The sequence below is a fragment of the Trichomycterus rosablanca genome, chromosome 17, assembly GCF_030014385.1.
Source record: "Trichomycterus rosablanca isolate fTriRos1 chromosome 17, fTriRos1.hap1, whole genome shotgun sequence".
NCBI classification, from domain to species: domain Eukaryota; kingdom Metazoa; phylum Chordata; class Actinopteri; order Siluriformes; family Trichomycteridae; genus Trichomycterus; species Trichomycterus rosablanca.
This window is the reverse complement of record NC_086004.1, coordinates 15,261,788-15,284,036: the sequence shown is the minus strand read 5'-3', so window position 1 is coordinate 15,284,036 and position 22,249 is coordinate 15,261,788. Positions and strand designations below refer to the sequence as shown.

Sequence of the window (22,249 nt, the reverse complement as noted above, 5' to 3'; positions counted from 1 at the left end):
TCGGGAAATCTCAGTCTCTATAGGGAAGGGCCAGAACCCATTGCATTCCTACAATAAAATAACTACATATGATAAATTGCTTGGTCAACTTCATGTCATTCCTTAATATAAATCCATTTTTGTGTTTCAGGACTGCAACACATTCCAAAAAAAGTTCAGACAAAAAAGGATTTACCACTTTACAAAGTTATGAAGTGTTTCAGGTGTTTCAAAATTCTCCACACATTTTGGCAGCATAAGTTTCTCTAAAATCTCAATGTACTTTTCTGCATTGATGCTGCCATCACATACAGTAGTGTTCAAAATAATAGCAGTCCAACACCATTAACCTGATAAATCACTGTTTTTAGTAGAAATGCTATTTCTACATAGCAAAAAATTGACTTGTAGTAGTCATTGAAGTGTAGTAGAGTAATGAAAACAAAACAAACCCAACAATTAGGACATGCATCCCACTCATTCTGAGTAATCGAAGCATTGATTGAAAGGGGGTTGTTCAAAATAATAGCAGTGAGGATTCAATTGGTGAAGTCATTAATTCTGCAGAAGAACGGGTGTCAGTTTTGGCCCTTATTTAATGTAGGAGGGTGGCAAATGTTGCACAGGTTGGTCATAGCACATTTCCTTTTGAAATACTGGGGGAAATGAGTTGTTCCAGACATTGTTCTGATGAACAGCGTACTTTGATTAAAAAGTTGATTGTAGAGAGAAAAAACATACAGAGAAGTGCAGCAAATTATAGCCTGCTCAGCTAAAATGATCTCAAATGCCTTGAAGTGACAACCAAAACCTGAAAGATACGGAAGGAAGCGTGGAACTACTGTTCAATTGGATCGAAGATTAGCCAAAATAGCAAATACTCAGTCAATGATCACCTCCAGAAAGATCAAGGAACATCTAAATTTACCAGTGAGTACAGACAGCACCTGATTGAAATCACATTGTTGTTTAGTTTTTTAACCTCATTACTAGCCCTAAATTGCACTGTCCCACCTTTGCACTGTCCCACCTGAATGTGTTGGTGCATACTTTTGGCAATAAACTAAAAGTCAAAGTAAATGTAAGAAACACTGCAGGTTTTTTTATTTGCATTTTCCATACTTTCCAACTTTTTCTGATTTGGGGTTGTATATAATTTTACGTTTTAAGGCCTATTTACCTATTACTTGTTAATCCTTCTTTGTATGCAGATTCATAATGCATATCATTATCAATGCACATGAATACCAAGAAGCTAAATTTGCCTCTGTCGAAAGCATATTCCTGAATTGGTTCTTTCCTATTCTGTTTTAATGTTATTAATGTGTGTTTCGTTGGTTCATTTATACATGTGATTGTACTCTTGAACAACTACAGTTCGTTCAATAATATGTGATTATACGTTACAGTAGCAAATGCTTTCCGTTGCGCTATCAAACTGCTGAATACAGCTCAAGCAAAAAAACTGGTGCAGAGGAAAAATGCAGCCACGCGAGCGTGATGATGCTGCACTTTACGACATCGCGTGTCCGAGACGTCTGAGCAGCGGAGGGGATTCAGATCGAAGTGAATAGGGGACAGGATTAGATCAGCGCATTATCCGTGTTGGCTAGTGAATAGGGCAAAAAAGCGGAGAGATGCACTGGTTCGGTAGCGTTACGTGTTTTTTGTCTGCTCTTCTCTCACTGCTTTTAGTAGAGCTGGCTGCAGCATCTTCAGATCTGTTTGACAGTGAGCTGGGAGACATCAGCTACTGCAAAAAGCAATGCCAGATAACCATAAAAAACAAAAACGCTGTAAAAGTAAGTGATTTATCAAAGCGCTTCTCTTTATAATTTAATTATTTTCTGATTTTAAACGTGGTCAAGCAACTTAAGACTGTCGCATTCAGTTGCATCACAAATATTAAAAACTTGGGTTGCATTTGTGACTGCGCAAAATGCTCCTAAATTAATGTAAGGCCTTTATCGTTCATCCTTATTTCATTTTCATTTGCATTCCACTAATAATTACGATTTTAATTACCCATTAGCAGTGACAGTATGCGCCGTGACTGTATGGCCCATTGTTCCACAATTACAAATGAACAGTGAGGAGTGATATGTCATTGTTCAGTGGTATGTAAGCCGCATATTCATTTGAAAAAATTTCTTCTCTGGTGTTATGGGTGTAATTTCGCATCCCCATTGTTTGAAGGGGGCCTGTTAACCCGTGTGCGAGTGCGTGTGTTCAGCTTTGGGGGTGGGGGGATTCGTTTACAGGACCGCATTAGGCCCAGTGTCTTTAATGGCTTTTTTGGAGCAATGAGAATCCATACATGTTCGCCTCTGTGATATTGGTAATGTAGAGGAACTGACTTTTAACATGGAAAAACTCTACCTGGGGTTAGACTGTAATGCTAATGTAAAGATCACTGGTAAAACATTTCTATTCTATTTCTTTATTCTTTTTTTTAATTTTTTTTACTAAAAAGTAACCCAGAAACATTAAATGTCTTTTAATAACGGATGCATTTGTTATTGAGAGAAAAAATGCAACGTGATTAAGGACTGCACGCAGTTATGTAAAGCAGATATCACAGACCCTGCCCAAATCCAGTTAGTTAAGCGCTTTTGTAGGGCAAGCCGTTTCAACGCTTATTTGTGTGACCAGACATACATATATATGGAATTCATTTATGAATAGATATGTTCATGAACTAAGGTAGCTCTAATTATATTTAAACTAAGCGAAATAATTTCAGATATTTCTAACTATATTTTGGCTAGTAAGAATTTACCACTGAGTTGTAGGCCTATGAAAGCTCCCGTTCAAGACATCAGCTATTAAGAAAGTACTATCGTAAACATAAGTCACGTAAGTATCTACAATTAAATGACATGTCATAAAGTAGAGATACGTATGTCACCTTTTGTTTTGATTAGTCGTTATTCCAGTTAAAGATATTTTAAATGAATAATTATATGATTAGTGTTATGAAAGGCCGTTTTAGCTTTTATTAATATATTACTCATCAAGTAAGGAATAAATCAAGAATTTAATTCTTACATGTAAACATTCCATTCCATGTTCAAACGTTAACAAGCTTAATTTGCATGTTACGGAGCGCCGGTACGGTGTCCCGGATGGTACATAACGTTTTGCGATTAATGTGCACGTTTGGTCGCGGTTTCTTAATTCGTTTGAACGATTAACAATGCATTCTTGCATTTTCGTTTAATCGTGCACATACTTTCTAAATCTAATTGGTTTTGACGTGCATTATTTTGATTTGGTTACGCATGATTCCCTTGCGCAGTGGAGCACTAAAATAAGCAAACGACTCTTTGAGAAGGATTCCTAGGCACATTTCCTGTCACTTCAACCGAAAATAAACGCGCATCGTGATCGAAGCACACATCACAAGCTTATTGCATACATGTCGTGGTTAAAATAATAAAGACAGGCAAAATCGGATAGGAATGTTTAGAAGAACAAAAATAATAGGGTGATGCTTCAATTGCGGGCTCTTTTGACCATCTTAACTTTTGAAAAATATAATTAGGAATAATTTAGTTTTAATTATGTCAAGATTATGCTAGAGCAAAGACTTAATGATGGCTATAGAATTAATATTTCATATTTATTTGCGAAGTGGCATAGCAAAATGTCATTATGTGTTGGTAATGACGTGTTGCGGTAATGACAATTTTTACTTTTTTTAAGAAAAAAACTAGATAGGTACGGTGGCCGAGAAGTGCAAAACAAATTTACATTTCAGAAAACAAAATTACAAAAAAACAAAAACAACATTTACAATGAAAGCAAAAACAAATTTACAAGTGCTTGGGTACCCAGTGTTTGTAAATATGTTTTGGCATATGTAAAAGTGTTTCAGTACTTGTAAATTTGTTTTCGGCATATGTAATTTTGTTTTCTAAAATGTAAATTTGTTTTGCACTTCTCGGCCGCACATTTCTGACGGAAAAGGTAGGGACAATAACACCGGAAGTGCGTGTTGCTTACCTGCTGTCAATCAAACTGTTTGTCAGCGGTAATGTGAACGGAGTTTGTGATGGTGACGATAAACAAGGTTTTGTCTAGTTTGTGGAAATCATTTTATCCAGTTAACCCGCTATTGTTTTTCTTGTGGAAAGTTATTAGATTGTTTGTGCACAAAATGGACAAAACATTGTTTATTAGGGACGGAACATTTGATACCGAGGCTTGTTGAAGCTTGTTTCACTTTTGTAACACTGGACTCAGTGTATCGGAGCTTATATTAAAGCAGCATGTGCGGGACTGATGAAGCTTTGGTGCTGTGTTTTATCTCACTCACTATATAAGAGACAATCAAACCAGGGTTACCCACCGTCCTGTAACATACAGAATCCTTCTTTATTTGGAGACTAAACGCCGCGTTCAGTATTGAACTGATACAGGACGCTTTGTTCCGTATTTTTATCAATGGGAGACTGTGGGAATTATATTAAGTAGTGTTCACTTTTATTCTTAGTAACGGTGTGTGTGCGCTGGTTATAGCAACATAACCTGTGTAATACACCGCTGTATGAGCAGCGCAGTGGGCGGAGTGCGTTGTTTTGCCTAAAATATGGTTCTGACTTATTATTATAAAGAATAAAAATAATAAATGTTAAACACCATAAATAAAACCTTTGTTCTCATGACTGTGTAAGGTGCCCCCCCTCCCCCAGGTATTTTCAGCACAATCAGTAAAAGAGCTTCAAAAGCTTAAATGAGGCTTCATCTGCACTTATACAGCGGTGTATTACACAGGTTATGTTGCTATAACCAGCGCACACACACCGTTACTAAGAATAAAAGTGAAAAATATGCATAGGTTGTACAAATATGAAAAGAAAAAAAAAAAAATTATTTCTTTTTAAGTTATTATAAAACTCATATTGTGATTTTTATAATGAATTGATCACATTTTAGCATTTTATTAGAGCAGAGAAGTTTTAAAGTCTGGGTTGGGGACAAGGCCAAAGTAGCAAAATATTGATGTTTAAATCATCATAAAAAATGAAAATCATAATTATTTTGGTATGTAATTTTTTGTTAGTGATGCAATGAATGATCTTTTTAATACCTAAAATATTTGTTTTGTAATAAAGTATTTTTAACACAAATTTATAACTTAGGGACGTAAAAGTTCCCCCAAATGAAGAATCACCCAATAACAACATGACGACGCATCCCTTAGATACGTCAAAATCACCTGAAATATTTGACTGCAGTCAAGTTATCCGCATTAAAATAGCGCGTGCTCAAATTTTAGGGATATTACAGTAGTGCTTTGCGAATGCGGCTACGTTCATGCAAGCATACAGACTTGAGCTTATATAGTATGTTAATTGAAGCTCATATATATCACTCATTCCAACGTAATTTAAAACTAAAATATTTGATGACTAGTCATACCAAGTCTGATGCAGAATCTGTGGAGAAAAAAAAGTTTTGGGGGATTTAAGGCACCTCAATTTATACTTTAATTATAAAGATTACATGCATGTGATGCTGTATCTGTGAAAAATCTCACAATATGTCCAACATTTCAGTTTATTTATATTCTAGGATATCAGGCAAGTGTCCACACCTAGTTTGAGACAAATCTTGTTTTAGAAAGGCAACCACCTTAATGTATACTCTAATTATTAATGTATGCATATAGACCTGAACTTATTTGTTTATTAAAGCTTATAATATATCACTTATTCCAACTCGATTCAGTACTACAACATCTGATAAGTGTCCACACCAAGTTTGAAGCAGATTTATGAAGGGGAATTCGAGTTATGGGGGATTTAACACACCTCAACATACTGTAATCATGAAGGCATGGCTTTATCTGTAAAAAAAAAAAAAAAATCTCAGAATATGTCTATCATTCCAACTTGAGTCTATACCATAATATCTCACAAGTGTTCATGGCAAGTTTAAAGCAGATCTATGGTGAAAATATTAAGTTTTGGAAAAATAACCACCCTAATAAATATTGGTATTATCAATGCATGCATCTAGACCTGGACATGATGTTTCTTAAAGCTCACGATACATCACCTATTCTAACGTAACCATACCAAGTCTGAAATATATCCATTGTATGTTAAGTTTTAAACATTTTCACACCCCACTGTATACTTTAATAAATATTTTCAAAACTCAACTGCTTCAAACTTTTTGTGGACACTTATTTTAGTACAGAATGAAGCTGGAATGAGAGATTGATTATGAGGTGTATACATATTGGATCTGGTACACTTGCATTCATTTGTAACAAGCCATATAAAATGAGGTGTGTTAAATCTGCCAAAATTAAAAATTTCACCATAGATCTGCTCCAAACATGGTGTGCACACTTTTTAGACATTGTAGTACTGAATCAAGCTGGAATGAGTGAGGTATTAATAGCTTAAATAAACATACAAGCTCAGGTCTGTAACCATGCGTCAATAATTACAGTATACATTTACATGGTATAGTTACTCAGTAACTATCCCGAAACCCCCCAAATTCCCATAATAGTTCTGCTTTAAACTTGGTGCCATCAATCATCAGATATTGTAGTTCTGAATCACCTTGGAATCAATCTGTATGCATGCAAGCACGAGAACTGTTCTCAAAGCACTACCGTAAATACCCCCAAAATTTGAGCTTGCACGATTTAACTGACTGCAATCAAATATTTCAGCTGAATTTGATGTAATTAAGCTGGGTAACAGGGTACATGTCATCATGTTTGGGAAAGGACTGTTTATGTTTTAGCATGACTATGCCGCTGTCTGCATAGCAAGATATTAACCATCCTTTTAACTACAACAAAAACACTTCTGGGTTAAATTAAAATGCAACATTGACACCATTAAATCCCTGTAGTCCTTTTATTAACAAACAGAATTTTTACTCTGATTTTGTAGAAACTTAATGTAGCTCTTGCTATGCTCATTCTCTGCTTATAGGACTCTCTCATGAATGCATGCTATCGTGGATGCCGTCTGTACTCTATTTGCCAGTTTGTGAATGGAAATGGATTCAACAACAGCACTGATGAATGTCAGGGAGGTAAGCACTTTTTAGCACTTGGGCATTTTTGGGCAGTCTATGAGTAGTACAACCCCAAATCAGAAAAAAAGTTGGGACAGCATGAACAATGCAAATAATAAAAAAACACAGTGTTTCTTACATTTATTTTGACTTTTATTTGATTGCAGACAAGATAAACCTTAGATATTTCATGTTTTGTCTGCTCAACTTCATTTAATTTATTAATAAACATCCATTCCTGCATTTCAGGCCTGCATTTTTATTTTATTTGCATTTTCCATACTGTCCCAACTTTTTCTGATTTGGGGTTGTAAGAAAAATACTATACCGATAAAAGATTTAAAGAAACATCTTTGACTCTGCTGAAGGTAATGTTTACTGATGAAGTGTTTAAAGCTGTTTTTTATTGCATAAACTTATTTAAAGACTGTTGTTTATTGTTGGCTTAACAATCATAGAAATCAAAACTGTCAAAAGCAAAACAAAACCTATTTGGAGCTGCCTAGCCAGTCAGAGGTTCAGGCTTTTTTACAATTAAGATTAATGGCTACTGAGCTAAAAAGAATGGAGTATGACATTACATGCCCGGTGTGTGTGACTTTATGCAGCATGCCAGGAAGCATACAGCTTGTTACTTGAGCAGAAATCTTGCAGCACTGGCTGTTACAGTCAACCAGCTGAGCCAGAAATCAAACGGAGAAAGGTAAGTCTTATGGGCATCTCAGGGTAGCTAATTCACCTGCATATGTACAGTATATAAATATGTATATGTATACCTGTGAATCAGCCTGTCATTCTCCTTTACAGCTCAAGGCTCTGACCAACCGTCCCAAGCCAGTCTCAGTGATAGATGCTTTTTCTGGCTGGTGCAATGATATTGTGAGCTCTGCTCAGAGTTTTATTTCCTCTACTTGGACCTTCTATTTGCAGGCCGATGATGGGAAGGTAGTTGTCTTTCAGGTAAGTCTCCAAATTGGAGCCTTTATAATAATAAAAAAAAACAATAATGTATGAATTAGACAATAATGACAAAGCAGTGCTCTATAAATATGGCATTCTCATTGTTCAAAATACATGTTAATCATGTCTTTAAATGGTTTCAGTTAAAGCTAAGAAAAATAATCCAAAACTGTCAGGTTTTCCAAAAGATGACATGAAAAAACAAATCATCTCTTTTCAAGGAAAACATCAGGAACCAATTTCAGATGCTGAACAAAACTCAAAGAGTTCATCAAAAAAAATAACTTGGATGACCAATGATACAGTTGGGACTGCAAAATAGAGAGGCCAAAATCAAGAAGGATAAAGAGTTGCAATGATGGACAGGGACAAGTACTACAACAACAGTTGTAAATGTGATGAAGATGAGAACAAGCATGGGAAAACAATAATTGTTTTCCAGAAGAACAGGAATACATTTCAGCCTTGAGCTGGTATACTAAGGGATGTCCATGCACAGGTCAATTGACCAAACATTGATCAAACAATGATGGTAGGAATACAGAGAAGGTTGCATTCTGGTTGCAAGGTCACTATTCCTGTTCGACCTGTATGCTTAACATATAATCAGGAATAGAGGAGAATGATCAAGAAGATAAACAAATTGATCCTTGACCAAATCAAACCTAACCTCTTACATGTTGTCCAGAACAAAAGTTCAAATAATTTATTTAAAAAGCCAGTTATGCTTGCTTAGAAGAATTTAAAAAAAGGAAAAGGATGACTAGCAGCAAGATGGATGGATATAAGTAGTAGAACATTAAATCGGCCATTTAATGTTCAAAGCCTCAAGACCCAAACAGAAGATGTTTTGGAGAAACACTATCCATATGGTTGTCAGAAGTCAGACTGATAGCTCTTAATAATAATGGAAAGTCAAATAGATAAGAGGAGAGCAAAGCTGACTACATGTGAATAGGATCATTGTTTGAAAGGTGAATGCCGGGATCTGAATGGAAACTTTGCTCAGTGCTAACATTTCAAATGAGATTTGTTTGTCTCATCATATTGTCTTTTGAGTCTGTTATGGCTGGACACATTAAACTATCATTGTAAATTGCCTGCCCATGAAGTGTGTTAGTAACATTAAATCTAATAAATAATTTAGGTAGAGAGTGTTACATTTTTCCATCTGAGAATTATTTAGGACACTTTGGTCCTAGAAACTAACACTCACAACAGATGTTGTTTTATATCTTTGTCCCAGTCTATGCCTTGCCACAATTTAATCACAGAGATCTACAGACAGTTCCTTGGACTTTATGGCTTAGCTTTTGTCTTGACAGTGCTGAGTAAATTATGGGCCCTTTTAGATCCAGATGTGGCATTTTCCAAAATATGTTCAGTAAATTCAAATTGCAACTGATTGCCACATGAAAAGGATGGTTAAAACAAACAGTATGTGGATGAACATAATTTTCAGTGCCAAAGCAAAGTTGTGAATAAGAAAATTCAGACCTGTTAATCATTATGTCTGATTAATTGTACATTGATTGGCATAATGTAAAATGCATCTTTTCATAATGACATTCACAACACAGTAAATTGTGAAAAGGTCTAGAGGCCTGAACACTAAATCCACTGTGTGAGAGAGAGAGAGAGAGAGAGAGAGAGAAATGTAAATTAGCTATTTTATGAGCTACAGCTACCATATACAGGGGTTGGACAAAATAACTGAAACACCTGGTTTTAGACCACAATAATTTATTAGTATGGTGTAGGGCCTCCTTTTGCGGCCAATACAGCGTCAATTCGTCTTGGAAATGACATATACAGTGTATCACAAAAGTGAGTACACCCCTCACATTTCTGCAGATATTTAAGTATATCTTTTCATGGGACAACACTGACAAAATGACACTTTGACACAATGAAAAGTAGTCTGTGTGCAGCTTATATAACAGTGTAAATTTATTCTTCCCTCAAAATAACTCAATATACAGCCATTAATGTCTAAACCACCGGCAACAAAAGTGAGTACACCCCTAAGAGACTACACCCCTAAATGTCCAAATTGAGCACTGCTTGTCATTTTCCCTCCAAAATGTCATGTGATTTGTTAGTGTTACTAGGTCTCAGGTGTGCATAGGGAGCAGGTGTGTTCAATTTAGTAGTACAGCTCTCACACTCTCTCATACTGGTCACTGAAAGCTCCAACATGGCACCTCATGGCAAAGAACTCTCTGAGGATCTTAAAAGACGAATTGTTGCGCTACATGAAGATGGCCAAGGCTACAAGAAGATTGCCAACACCCTGAAACTGAGCTGCAGCACAGTGGCCAAGATCATCCAGCGTTTTAAAAGAGCAGGGTCCACTCAGAACAGACCTCGCGTCGGTCGTCCAAAGAAGCTGAGTGCACGTGCTCAGCGTCACATCCAACTGCTGTCTTTGAAAGATAGGCGCAGGAGTGCTGTCAGCATTGCTGCAGAGATTGAAAAGGTGGGGGGTCAGCCTGTCAGGGCTCAGACCATACGCCGCACACTACATCAAATTGGTCTGCATGGCTGTCACCCCAGAAGGAAGCCTCTTCTGAAGTCTCTACACAAGAAAGCCCACAAACAGTTTGCTGAAGACATGTCAACAAAGGACATGGATTACTGGAACCATGTCCTATGGTCTGATGAGACCAAGATTAATTTGTTTGGTTCAGATGGTCTCAAGCATGTGTGGCGGCAATCAGGTGAGGAGTACAAAGATAAGTGTGTCATGCCTAAAGTCAAGCATGGTGGTGGGAATGCCATGGTCTGGGGCTGCATGAGTGCAGCAGGTGTTGGGGAGTTACATTTCATTGAGGGACACACGAACTCCAATATGTACTGTGAAATACTGAAGCAGAGCATGATCCCCTCCCTCCGGAAACTGGGTCGCAGGGCAGTGTTCCAGCATGATAATGACCCCAAACACACCTCTAAGACAACCACTGCTTTATTGAAGAGGCTGAGGGTAAAGGTGATGGACTGGCCAAGCATGTCTCCAGACCTAAACCCAATAGAACATCTTTGGGGCATCCTCAAGCGGAAGGTGGAGGAGCGCAAAGTCTTGAATGTCCGCCAGCTCCGTGATGTCGTCATGGAGGAGTGGAAAAGCATTCCAGTGGCAACCTGTGAAGCTCTGGTAAACTCCATGCCCAGGAGAGTTAAGGCAGTTCTAAGAAATAATGGTGGCCACACAAAATATTGACACTTCAGGAACTTTCACTAAGGGGTGTACTCACTTTTGTTGCCGGTGGTTTAGACATTAATGGCTGTATATTGAGTTATTTTGAGGGAAGAATAAATTTACACTGTTATATAAGCTGCACACAGACTACTTTTCATTGTGTCAAAGTGTCATTTTGTCAGTGTTGTCCCATGAAAAGATATACTTAAATATCTGCAGAAATGTGAGGGGTGTACTCACTTTTGTGATACACTGTACAAGTCCTGCACAGTGGTCAGAGGGATTTTAAGCCATTCTTCTTGCAGGATAGTGGCCAGGTCACTACGTGATGCTGGTGGAGGAAAACGTTTCCTGACTCGCTTCCCCAAAACACCCCAAAGTGGCTCAATAATATTTAGATCTGGTGACTGTGCAGGCCATGGGAGATGTTCAACTTCACTTTCATGTTCATCAAACCAATCTTTCACCAGTCTTGCTGTGTGTATTGGTGCATTGTCATCCTGATACACGGCACCGCCATTGGATGCACATGGTCCTCCAGAATGGTTCGGTAGTCCTTGGCAGTGACGCGCCCATCTAGCACAAGTATTGGGCCAAGGGAATGCCATGATATGGCAGCCCAAACCATCACTGATCCACCCCCATGCTTCACTCTGGGCATGCAACAGTCTGGGTGGTACGCTTCTTTGGGGCTTCTCCACACCGTAACTCTCCCGGATGTGGGGAAAACAGTAAAGGTGGACTCATCAGAGAACAATACATGTTTCACATTGTCCACAGCCCAAGATTTGCGCTCCTTGCACCATTGAAACCGACGTTTGGCATTGGCACGAGTGACCAAAGGTTTGGCTATAGCAGCCCGGCCGTGTATATCGACCCTGTGGAGCTCCCGACGGACAGTTCTGGTGGAAACAGGAGAGTTGAGGTGCACATTTAATTCTGCCGTGATTTGGGCAGCCGTGGTTTTATGTTTTTTGGATACAATCCGGGTTAGCACCCGAACATCCCTTTCAGACAGCTTCCTCTTGCGTCCACAGTTAATCCTGTTGGATGTGGTTTGTCCTTCTTGGTGGTATGCTGACATTACCCTGGATACCGTGGCTCTTGATACATCACAAAGACTTGCTGTCTTGGTCACAGATGCGCCAGCAAGACGTGCACCAACAATTTGTCCTCTTTTGAACTCTGGTATGTCACCCATAATGTTGTGTGCATTGCAATATTTTGAGCAAAACTGTGCTCTTACCCTGCTAATTGAACCTTCACACTCTGCTCTTACTGGTGCAATGTGCAATTAATGAAGATTGGCCACCAGACTGGTCCAATTTAGCCATGAAACCTCCCACACTAAAATGACAGGTGTTTCAGTTATTTTGTCCAACCCCTGTAGGTGCGCTTGTGGACACTCGCAGTAGGCCATATGATGCTCTGCACACTTTTGTTACTCCACTTAGTGACAAACATAGATTAAGCTTTGACCGCTGAAATTGAGTGTTCCTGATTTCTCCTGTTTTTGCTTGTCACAATTATTATTTTATTATATTATTTATTATATATTATATTATATTATATACTATAATAATTCAAATTCAGTCATTCATTCAACTGCAATAATTCAAACACAGTAATGAAATAGTAGTGTTAAAAATGGTCTTTCCATCAAATAACTGACATCTGGTAAGTGGGGGAAGTTTTTACTGCTGGATGGGATAAAATGGTGTTTTATTTATTGAAAGAAAAATGACAGTATGTAAATTCAAACAAAACCATGTTTGTTATTGAATCCCTTTAATCTTGCTGCTGTTAATGTACCAAGTGTCATGGCAACTGAGATAACAAATAAAATAATGTAAAGCTATTTTCCCTACGCTCCTCTCTTATAGAATAATAACTATTCTTTCAGAGCCAGCCAGAGACTGAGTACTCCCTGTCCGAGTTACAGGCTGCTCACTCCAGGGTTGCATACAAGCCCTTGCCCCAGGTCAACACTTATACACAGAGGATCCATACTGGTGAGATAAAGTACCTTTAGTTCAGGGGACCACCATAAGTTCTTCTGTAAAATGTTTAGCTTGCTCTCTGTCCTCTACCTTGACTTAATGTAACAAATCCAGCACAACGCTTTATCTTTTCAAAAATGGCAGGTAAAACTAAGCCATCAACCAAAATTACCTTTTTTTTGCATCCAACTAGGAGGGCACTTGTATGGGGAGAGGACTGTGGCAAAATCTGCAAGTAAGGGAAAACACATGAGCCAGAATTCTGAAGATGGCATTACTGAGCATGACTTTCTCAGCTGCATGTCAAGGTCAGACAGTTTACAGGTTTACAGTCAAGTGCATTTAGACATTGGTTAACATTTTAAATAATTACTAAGAGGGTATCGCAAATAAGGCAGTAAAATATTTGTTTTTGTCTCTCACAGGCGTTCAGGTCTGCCCAGATGGATTTTAGCTGCTTGCCTTTTCTTGTCTGTAATGGTAATGCTGTGGCTAAGCTGTGCCAGTCTGGTAACTGCACCTGAACAACACATCAAGCCTCAGGTACACACTTATTCAAGACCCAGATAATACCCAATAAAAAAATTAAGACAAGACTTGTCTTACCATTTTAAATCAATATTCCAATTATTTCACTAAAAATCAGTGGTCAGTGGTTTACAACAATATTTGTGAAAAACATAATACTTAAGTACTTAAGATACTAAAAAACAATAGCTTGCACATAATTTCACATGACACAGAATTTAGGGTACTTAAGGGTAACTTACCTCACACAGACAATAACCTAAATTTGAGACTAAATTTGACACTTCAAGTGGAAATAGGTTTAGCTATATTTTATTTTTGAAACCATACTTTTAGAACATCTTCAAAGAGTTTCGGCACTTTTATATTTTGTTTGGACACGGTGAGGGCGAGAGGAATAGTAATTGCTCGTGTCTGAGGGAGATTATAGTCCGGATTTAGTGCCGTCTTATTTCCTTTTTTTGGACCGCTCAAAGAAGCTTTAAGGGGAAGAAGATTTTCATGTGATGATGATGTGAAAGCAGCGGTGCATCAATGGCTACGCACTTAACCAAAAAGATTTTTTGCTGTGATGGCATTAAAAAGTTAGTACGACTGGGAAAAATGCATCAGAAGGTGACTATGTGGAAAAGTGATGTAATTTGTTTTTGAAATTCTTAATTAATAGAGTGCTGAAATTTTTTGAAGAAACCTCGTATTTATTGCTATTTATAGGGAAATGTTTGCACCCTACCCATCTTACCAACCAACAAACCTGATATGATAGTGTACTCGACATCTGAGTTCAGCACAGGATGACTCACAAAATAACTGATTACATATAAAGTGAAGTATATGATCAAGTGTTAAAATGATAGCTAAAAGTTAAATAAATACTCCAAACTACTTTTACTAAATGTTTTCAAACATTTTAATAAAGGAAATAAAGAAAAAAAACACTTGAACATTGTGAGAAAACATAAGTAAATGAGTAAGTAGAATAAATGTGAATAAATAATTGACTAAATATAATAATCGGTGTGAATCATTTCCCACCATAATAAAAACCATCTGAAAAAAAAAAAAACCTCCAAAAGTACTTAACTTCTATATGAGTAATATAATGAGTAAAATCAAATATAAAATGTAAATCATAAGAAAATAAAAAGGTGAAAAAAATAATTTTGCATCATTTTCCTTTGTATATACTTCAGTTGTAAATGATAACCACTTAACCTTGAGGAACTGGGACCCACTACGCAACATTATGCCAAGTGTCTCACAATTTTATAGTCAATTAGCAGTCGCGACAACTGTATACAGGCGTGAAAGGTTTGTCTATAATCTATTGGGTGCCTGTGGGTTTGGCTTTCTGTTCACAGAGAATGCTGCTCGCTTCCCTTCAGCTGGTGCCGATAGCTTGACAGTTTGGGTCTGTTTCCAGAATGCTCCTATTGTCCAGGCCACCAAAATGTTGTGTACAAAAGAGACTAATCTCTTACACCACGACTATTAAACTAATACAAACTATTAAAGAAACACTCAAGAGACTGGAATCAGTTAAGAAGAAAAAAGACTCCATGCTTTATTTCAGATACGATCATAACTGGGCATCAATCTGAAGAATGTGCAAAGTACAGATTAAGTGAATACTTATTTTATACCTTTTTCTTTGCAGGGAAGTTAATCACCCCGCCTGTTAGCAGGCCGTGAGATTCATGGCTCCAGTATTTTTCTATTCTAGGTTTAAGAGTTCCAGATAGAGGCCTTTTACATTTTTTACAAAAAGGACACACAGGGACAGACGGGCGTGGCTGAGATCAATCATGATTTCACCAGTTCTTTTCCTTACTCTAGAAGAATGTATTTAAGGCATTTAAGCTGATTGTTGTTTTTTTTTGCATGTTTTACAATATGCTTTAGCTTGGAAGTTGCAGAGCTTAACCAGACAGAAATAAAGTATGTAATGATTGTTTCTGTTGTTGCTGTGTAGAATAAGACCAACACTTTCTATGGCAGTTTAAATTTCTTTAGCCTAGGAAGTGCAAGGGCTGCATGGTCTTCTTGCTGATAGTGATGGTTCTATTTGAGATCTTGTTGAATGATGGTTTCCAAACATTTGTGTGACTGCTTTGTCTTTACTGTTTTCTGCTGATTGCTCAGTGTGTAGTGTTTTATCTCCAGTTATAAATCAAGCAAAAGGAAACCAAATCAAAGCCACAGCCAGAAGTGGGACTAGAGAGAAGAAATAAAAGCCAAGCAATCACATTACTGTAACATACTGTAACAAATACTAAACTCTACGCGATTATCAGTAAACAAAGTTAAAGACTAAGCAGAAAATGAACTGGCAAGTTAGAATCCAAACGCTCACCAGAGAGAGTCAGAATACTGGCAACAGCTAAAAACTCCAGACACTGCCTTGCCACCTGTGGGAAAGCTTGAAACATGGATGCATGGAGGTGAATTTGTAACCCACACCCTCTGCTGGTGTCTGTGATGCCTCTGTCTGTGTCAGCTGATGACTCATACCTGAAATGTGCAGCCGCCCTGGATAAGCTGACCTAGGTTTATGTAGTGGTGGCTTATTCTGTAACGGAACGGTGCAAACCTCACCACTGATACACCAGGTGTAGCCATGTAAGATGTGAAGATGTGTACATGTGAGGTAATATGATCCTCAGCCTTTAAGCAGAAAGGTGATGAAACAGATATACAAGCACCTTAATCAGAGTAGGGGGTACTACATCATGCACTAACTCAGAAAACAAAAGAAGAAATCTTGGTTGGCTATGCACTGCAGCCACTGGGGCATTGCTGATGAAACGCACAACCACAATAGGAAAAATTAGATAGTTTAAAAAAGTTGATTTTAGTTTTCAAGTGATTCCATTTTAATGATTGGTTGCTCCATAGGCATCTTTAATAGTACTGTAGCAGTGATTTAGTGTTTTGTTGTCTCTAGTGGGGCAGTTAATGGATTTAATATACTATGCTGGTAAACTGTATCACTATGCACTATAGTTTAACAACAAAAACAAACAAAAACACAAGACACCAGAGAACTGTGGCTGCTTCTTGGGGCTTTATTATTAATGTGTTACTACTACTACTACTACTACTGCTGCTACAACTACTGCTAATAATAATAACAGTAATATACTGTAAATAATTTAATAAATAAATATATGGTGCTTTCCATTTTAAATCAATTAAAAATTGCAACAAAAAATACTACACAAGAGTAGTGAATAGGCTATGTTAAATAAATTTGTTTAATTGTAAATTAATGGACAGTTAACCTTTTTAGGTATTTAAATAAACAGGTCATAAACAGGTCTTTTTAGTCTTTGCATAAACTAACAGGTGTAAACTAAATAAGCTAAACGAAAGATAAACTAAATAAGTAAACTAAATCATTCTAAACTACCTAAAGTTTATTTAAAGATTACACAACACACTGCTAAAGTTAGTACCAAACATTAGTACTTTAATTTAATCATAATTTAGACAAAAATACATTTTATTGATTAATGATTTTGTGTCAAACACAGTTTTTCATTTTGTGTAAATAAACTACTGTAAAAGGTCCACCTGCCATAGAGATCGGCAGTTACTAAGTCATATCCATCTGCAGTCTCTCCTCAACTATGATAAATGGCTGAGAATCTGGGAAGTATATTTTTGTATCAGCAGCAAAAAAGAAAATCAACAATATGTTTCCGTATTACAAATCTAAACTGCTGTACAGTATATTAAGTAGAAACAAAAGCCCTTTGAACAGAATCTAGTGGGAGACCATATTACCGTGTTTTTGGCTCCATTAATGCTAATAAATAAAATGATACTATTCATAATGGGCCCACTAGCCATAAGAGATCGTCAGGTGGCACATTGCAATTATGGTCGACAGGTGGCATGGAGTCGCAGATGACTGACAGTGGTAATTCCCTTAATCAGGCACCTCATTAGCATTAATTCACTGCAGCTTGAAGAGATACCGGCTTCATTGGCCATGAGGTAGTTGTATTGTGTTGTATGTTGTTCACCTTCACACTGCGACGCCGGTACTTTCCACTGGCTCTTTCCACTGGCTTCTTTTTGGAACACTTGTAACACAGCTGGTGTTACATTGACTCTCATAACAGCCGTGGACAGGTGAACTGAGTTCCTCTTTCTTAATTTTTTTCTCTAATAACTGGTTTTCACCTGCCAGTGGACAGAGTAGCTGGTAACTCAGTTTTCACCCTTTCTCCTTTATCTGTCTTTTTATACTTTTCTGTGTGGTTGTGCGCTTTGCTGGGGGGCTTTTTGCTGATGCCCCTGTTGGTGAAGTTCATGGCCACATTAGCTTTCTTGTGTTCATTTACAGTGACAGTGACACTTTTATCTCTGTTGGTCGATTGTTTCTCTTTTTGCTTCTGACCTAGCGTGTGGACTCTGAATAACATACTCATTTATTTGTTCTTTTTTAGTTATCCTCATCTGCTCATTTGTTTGTGGCCTGTTCAGAACCCTAAAATTAACCTCAGTGAACACCTTTGATGAATGGAACATTTATTGAGAGCTAGGCCCTCTTATTCAACATCACTGTCTGACCTCACAAATGTTCTTGCCTGAAAATCACTGGAACAGTGACAATTCAGTGATTAAGGTGCTGGACTAGTGATCAGAGTTTAAGCTCCACCCCTGCCAGGTTGCCACTGATGGGCCCTTGAACAGGGTTCTTAACCATCAATTGCTTGCACTTTATAATGTCATCAATTCTTATTTCCTTTAAAAAGCAACTCTTTTGATTGAATAGGCATACATTTCCATAGTGTACTGTATGTCAGTTCTATAACAAAATGATTGAAGAATGAATGAAGAATTGGCACCCAGTCCAGGGTATTACTCCCTTACATTTAGTGTTTTCAGGTGGTACTGGACCAACCGCAACCCTGGCCAGGGTAAACCAATAAGTGAATGTTAACTTTTAGCTGTGCTCATTGGCTGCTTTTCTCTTGCAGCTGAGCATCAATGGAGATAAAGAGTTTCTGGACAACATGACCAAGATCAACCCTTACCATCTGACTCCAGTGATTGCTGTGGCAGTTGGTCAATGTAATGAGGAAAAAGAAACAGGACCGCTGCCAGTGAAGATTGATCTGAACAAAACATCAATTTAGAGTCATTGTAATTCAAGGGTAGTCAAGGGTAAATGTTTTGTAAAAAAAATATTGAAAAGTGGGTTTAAGTCTGTTAAACCAGCAGACCATTTTGATATATATATAACTTGCATGGTACATACATTATATATATATATGAAGTCTTGTGACTTCATAGAATGAATGATATATACGTTAAACAGCTTTCCAATAACCCAATAATTTTTCTTCTTTGTCTGAAGATATGTATATTCTAATCACTAATAGCGCTACTTCTGAATCTGTTGGAATAAACAGGTATATTTTCCGCCAAGCTTTGAATACTGCACCCAAGAGGTTACATACAAAAAAAGACTGTCACAATTTACAGATTTACAGTAAAGATGAACATGTCCTAGGTGCTCACAAAGATTTTATGCATTTATCAACAGAGTAACAAATAAAGAGCTTTTAAGGGGATCCTGTCAGAAACTCTTACAATCAAGAACAATGAAAAACAGACAATAAATGAATCTTCACAGTTTGTACACTTAATTAAAAGATTTTCACAGCACACATTTAATATGTTCTTTAAAATAGAATGTCTTACACCATGACAGTATTTCACTTATTACAATAAAAAGGTCAAATAGTTTAACCAGTTTTCTATCTCTGCTTAGAAATTCCTTCTTTTTGGATAGCAGAGTTTGCCATTCTTACTTAAATGTTTAAATACTTGATAGAATTATTAGAGCATGATGCTGTGAACACACATGTAGTTATTTGTCTTATTGTTATGTAAAATGTATAACTATTGTATAACCAATGTATAAGGTATCATTTCTAATTTAGAGGCTACCAGAAATGTTGTTGTGACTATATACACAAAGTTTCTCACAAGGCTGGTGAGGTGGAGTGGTACTTTGTTAAAAAGTAAGAACGTAAAATTTTTAATTATCTTGGGATTGTTTGTGTTCTTATATAATCCACAGTAGAATATAGGATGAGTTTACTACTTGTAGTTAGTGCTATGCAAACATAACATTGTAACAAGCTGTAGAACCCTGCCAAAGTCCTTTTAGTTCATGTAAGTCCTGCAATGCTATATTATCCATGCAGCTATAGTAGCGTTGCATTCTTGCATGCTACTTAATTTGAGGGACAACACTACCACCCCCCTCCCCCTTTGTCTTTTTTTAAATTCAGCTGCTATAATGTAATGATAAACAGGGCAACAGAATAAAGATGCCAATACAAGCCAAGTAACTTGCAAGTAATAGTGTCAAGTTTTTAGCCTGCAGTATTAGACCAAGTCATATCTATAAAATAGTCGTATCAGTGAAATAAACAGTGGCTTGTATTACAGTGGCTAGAATTAGCGTTTTTAAATGCTACCCTAGAATTAGGAAGCTAATTATCAGCTAATAAAAATTTATCTATATCATTTAAACTTACTGTAGTGCACGAAGAGATGCAGTGGCTGTGGGATTTCATACCAACTTAGTTCTAACTTTACCTGAAAAAACTAATCAGTAGTTTGAAGACCAAGAATAACCGATTAAACAAATGAAATTTGTTTAAGCTTTTGGCTGGTTGCTTAGAAAACAACAATTTTTTTGTGAAGAATAGTTAGTTTGACCAACTTATACAATAAAGTGCCAGATGCAGATGAAAAACATAGTGTAAACATAGGGAAAAAAAGTAGTGTCAACTTTTTTTGTAAGATAAAAGCAAAATTAAACTAAAGTGTCAAATGTTTTTGGCACATTGTGAACAATCTGGTGTTTCCTTACCTCCCCTATTTCAACAATTTTATGTTACTTTTAAGCTTTGCATTTAAGGATTTAAAGAAGTTTAATATGCAGTGTAATTATTAGTGGGTATTATTATGAGGAAAAATAAATCCTAAAACACAATCTAGGTTTAAGCAAAATTACTGCTGTATCAGTAAACTCGCTTGTAGAGGATAAATGACAAAATGGATCATATGGGTTACAATAGGCCATGGTATAGTTACAGTGTGCTGTGATGTATTACAATTAATGACCAATGAATGTAGATAAAAGTAGCTTTACACCAATAAACTGGAAACTGTTTGACTTTGAACACTTTAATTACCTAATCTATAATACAAGTTAAGATTTTGATGTTGTAATCAATTGTCTTATGTGTGTTTACAGGGTTTGATATAGAATTCATAAATTCATACTTATTAGTTGTTTGGTATTTTTCTTCTTCAGAATTTTAGACACTTTTAGCATCAATACAGGACAGACTTTACTAGCCTCCTGAAACAAGCTATTATTCCACTGTCATTTGCAATGGCAAATGGTAGCAGTGATGTCTCAGTATATGTCAAAAAAGAGATTGCTTTAAAGAGATTGCTGCTCTATTCAAGGTGTTTTACCACTCTGCCTATAAAGACTAATAAGACATTGATTGTGATAAATACAAAATCCGTGTATTTAAAACTGATTGTTAAAGAAATAAAATAGGTAGAGTAAAATATATTTTTGACTTGACCTGAATTAGAACTATAAATCCAAGCTTTATTTTATTGCCTGTTCTAGAACTAACATTTTAGCATCTGGGCATATGTTGTGAGAACAAAATTCCCTCATACAAGAACATAAACCAAGAACATAAAAAATACTGTCCTCTCTCCTACAGAAGTATCTCCAAACCTGCAGTTCTGGGTGGGGTAGAATGTGCTTCCTAAACACATTGATGTTAAATTCCCAAAGTTTTCTCACCTTCTACCTGTCTAAAATTTCAAATTAATGGTCCAAAGAGACTGTACAAACACAAATGTTCCCCAGTGCACCAAGCATTTGAGTGATTTTAAAACTAGCCCTTAGTTCTGTCAAAGTGTAACACTGTTCAAGTAAAGGCTGAAAACTTCTAATTTGTTGATACTTTATGTTAAGCATATTGGTCTATTAGGTTCATTCCCACTAACAGAGATTTTGACTTGTCAAAACAGGAAAACCATGGATGAACCAATAACAAAAGACTCAACAGTCTGGTATTGTGATTGTTGGCTCATCAGCATGGCTTTACTGGCACACTTTATGGAATCCAGCCATTTTTAACATTTTAATTTATACCTGTACTTTTCTTGATTTGACATGTCAAAATGGTCTGAAAAGGGTCAACTGTAAATAAGGAGACATTGGAGTTCTTGTTTTTTGATTATAAAAACATTGGATTGCCAATTAAAGCAAAAAATTTTACATAACAAAATAGTTACATTATAGTATGCATGAAGATGCAGTACAGGGCTTTGGAATTATCTTTTCATTAACAAACACTTAAGTGGTGTAATGTCAGAAAATGTGGTTGGAATGTTGGCCCACTATGTAAGACAGAACAGGATAAAATTCAAACCTGCATGGGGTCCTGCTCAGCCTTTTGCTCATGGTAAGTCCACA

The 22,249-nt window shown here is 36.8% G+C and overlaps 1 protein-coding gene across 2 annotated transcripts; it reads left to right on the top strand.

The window, feature by feature from the left end:
- Positions 1 to 1,415: 1,415 nt before the first annotated feature.
- Positions 1,416 to 21,036, top strand: tmem59l (transmembrane protein 59-like). 2 transcript variants are annotated; one of them, XM_063012724.1, is made up of 8 exons: positions 1,416 to 1,781; positions 6,942 to 7,044; positions 7,635 to 7,729; positions 7,834 to 7,986; positions 13,089 to 13,197; positions 13,379 to 13,493; positions 13,611 to 13,728; positions 18,702 to 21,036. In XM_063012724.1, exons 1-8 carry the CDS (start codon positions 1,617 to 1,619, stop codon positions 18,858 to 18,860), a joined length of 1,017 nt encoding a protein of 338 aa, XP_062868794.1. In that variant the 5' UTR covers positions 1,416 to 1,616; the 3' UTR covers positions 18,861 to 21,036. The 2 variants fall into 2 exon arrangements, with proteins under 2 accessions (XP_062868794.1, XP_062868795.1); XM_063012725.1 differs by lacking the exon at positions 18,702 to 21,036 and adding an exon at positions 15,371 to 15,649.
- Positions 21,037 to 22,249: the final 1,213 nt, after the last annotated feature.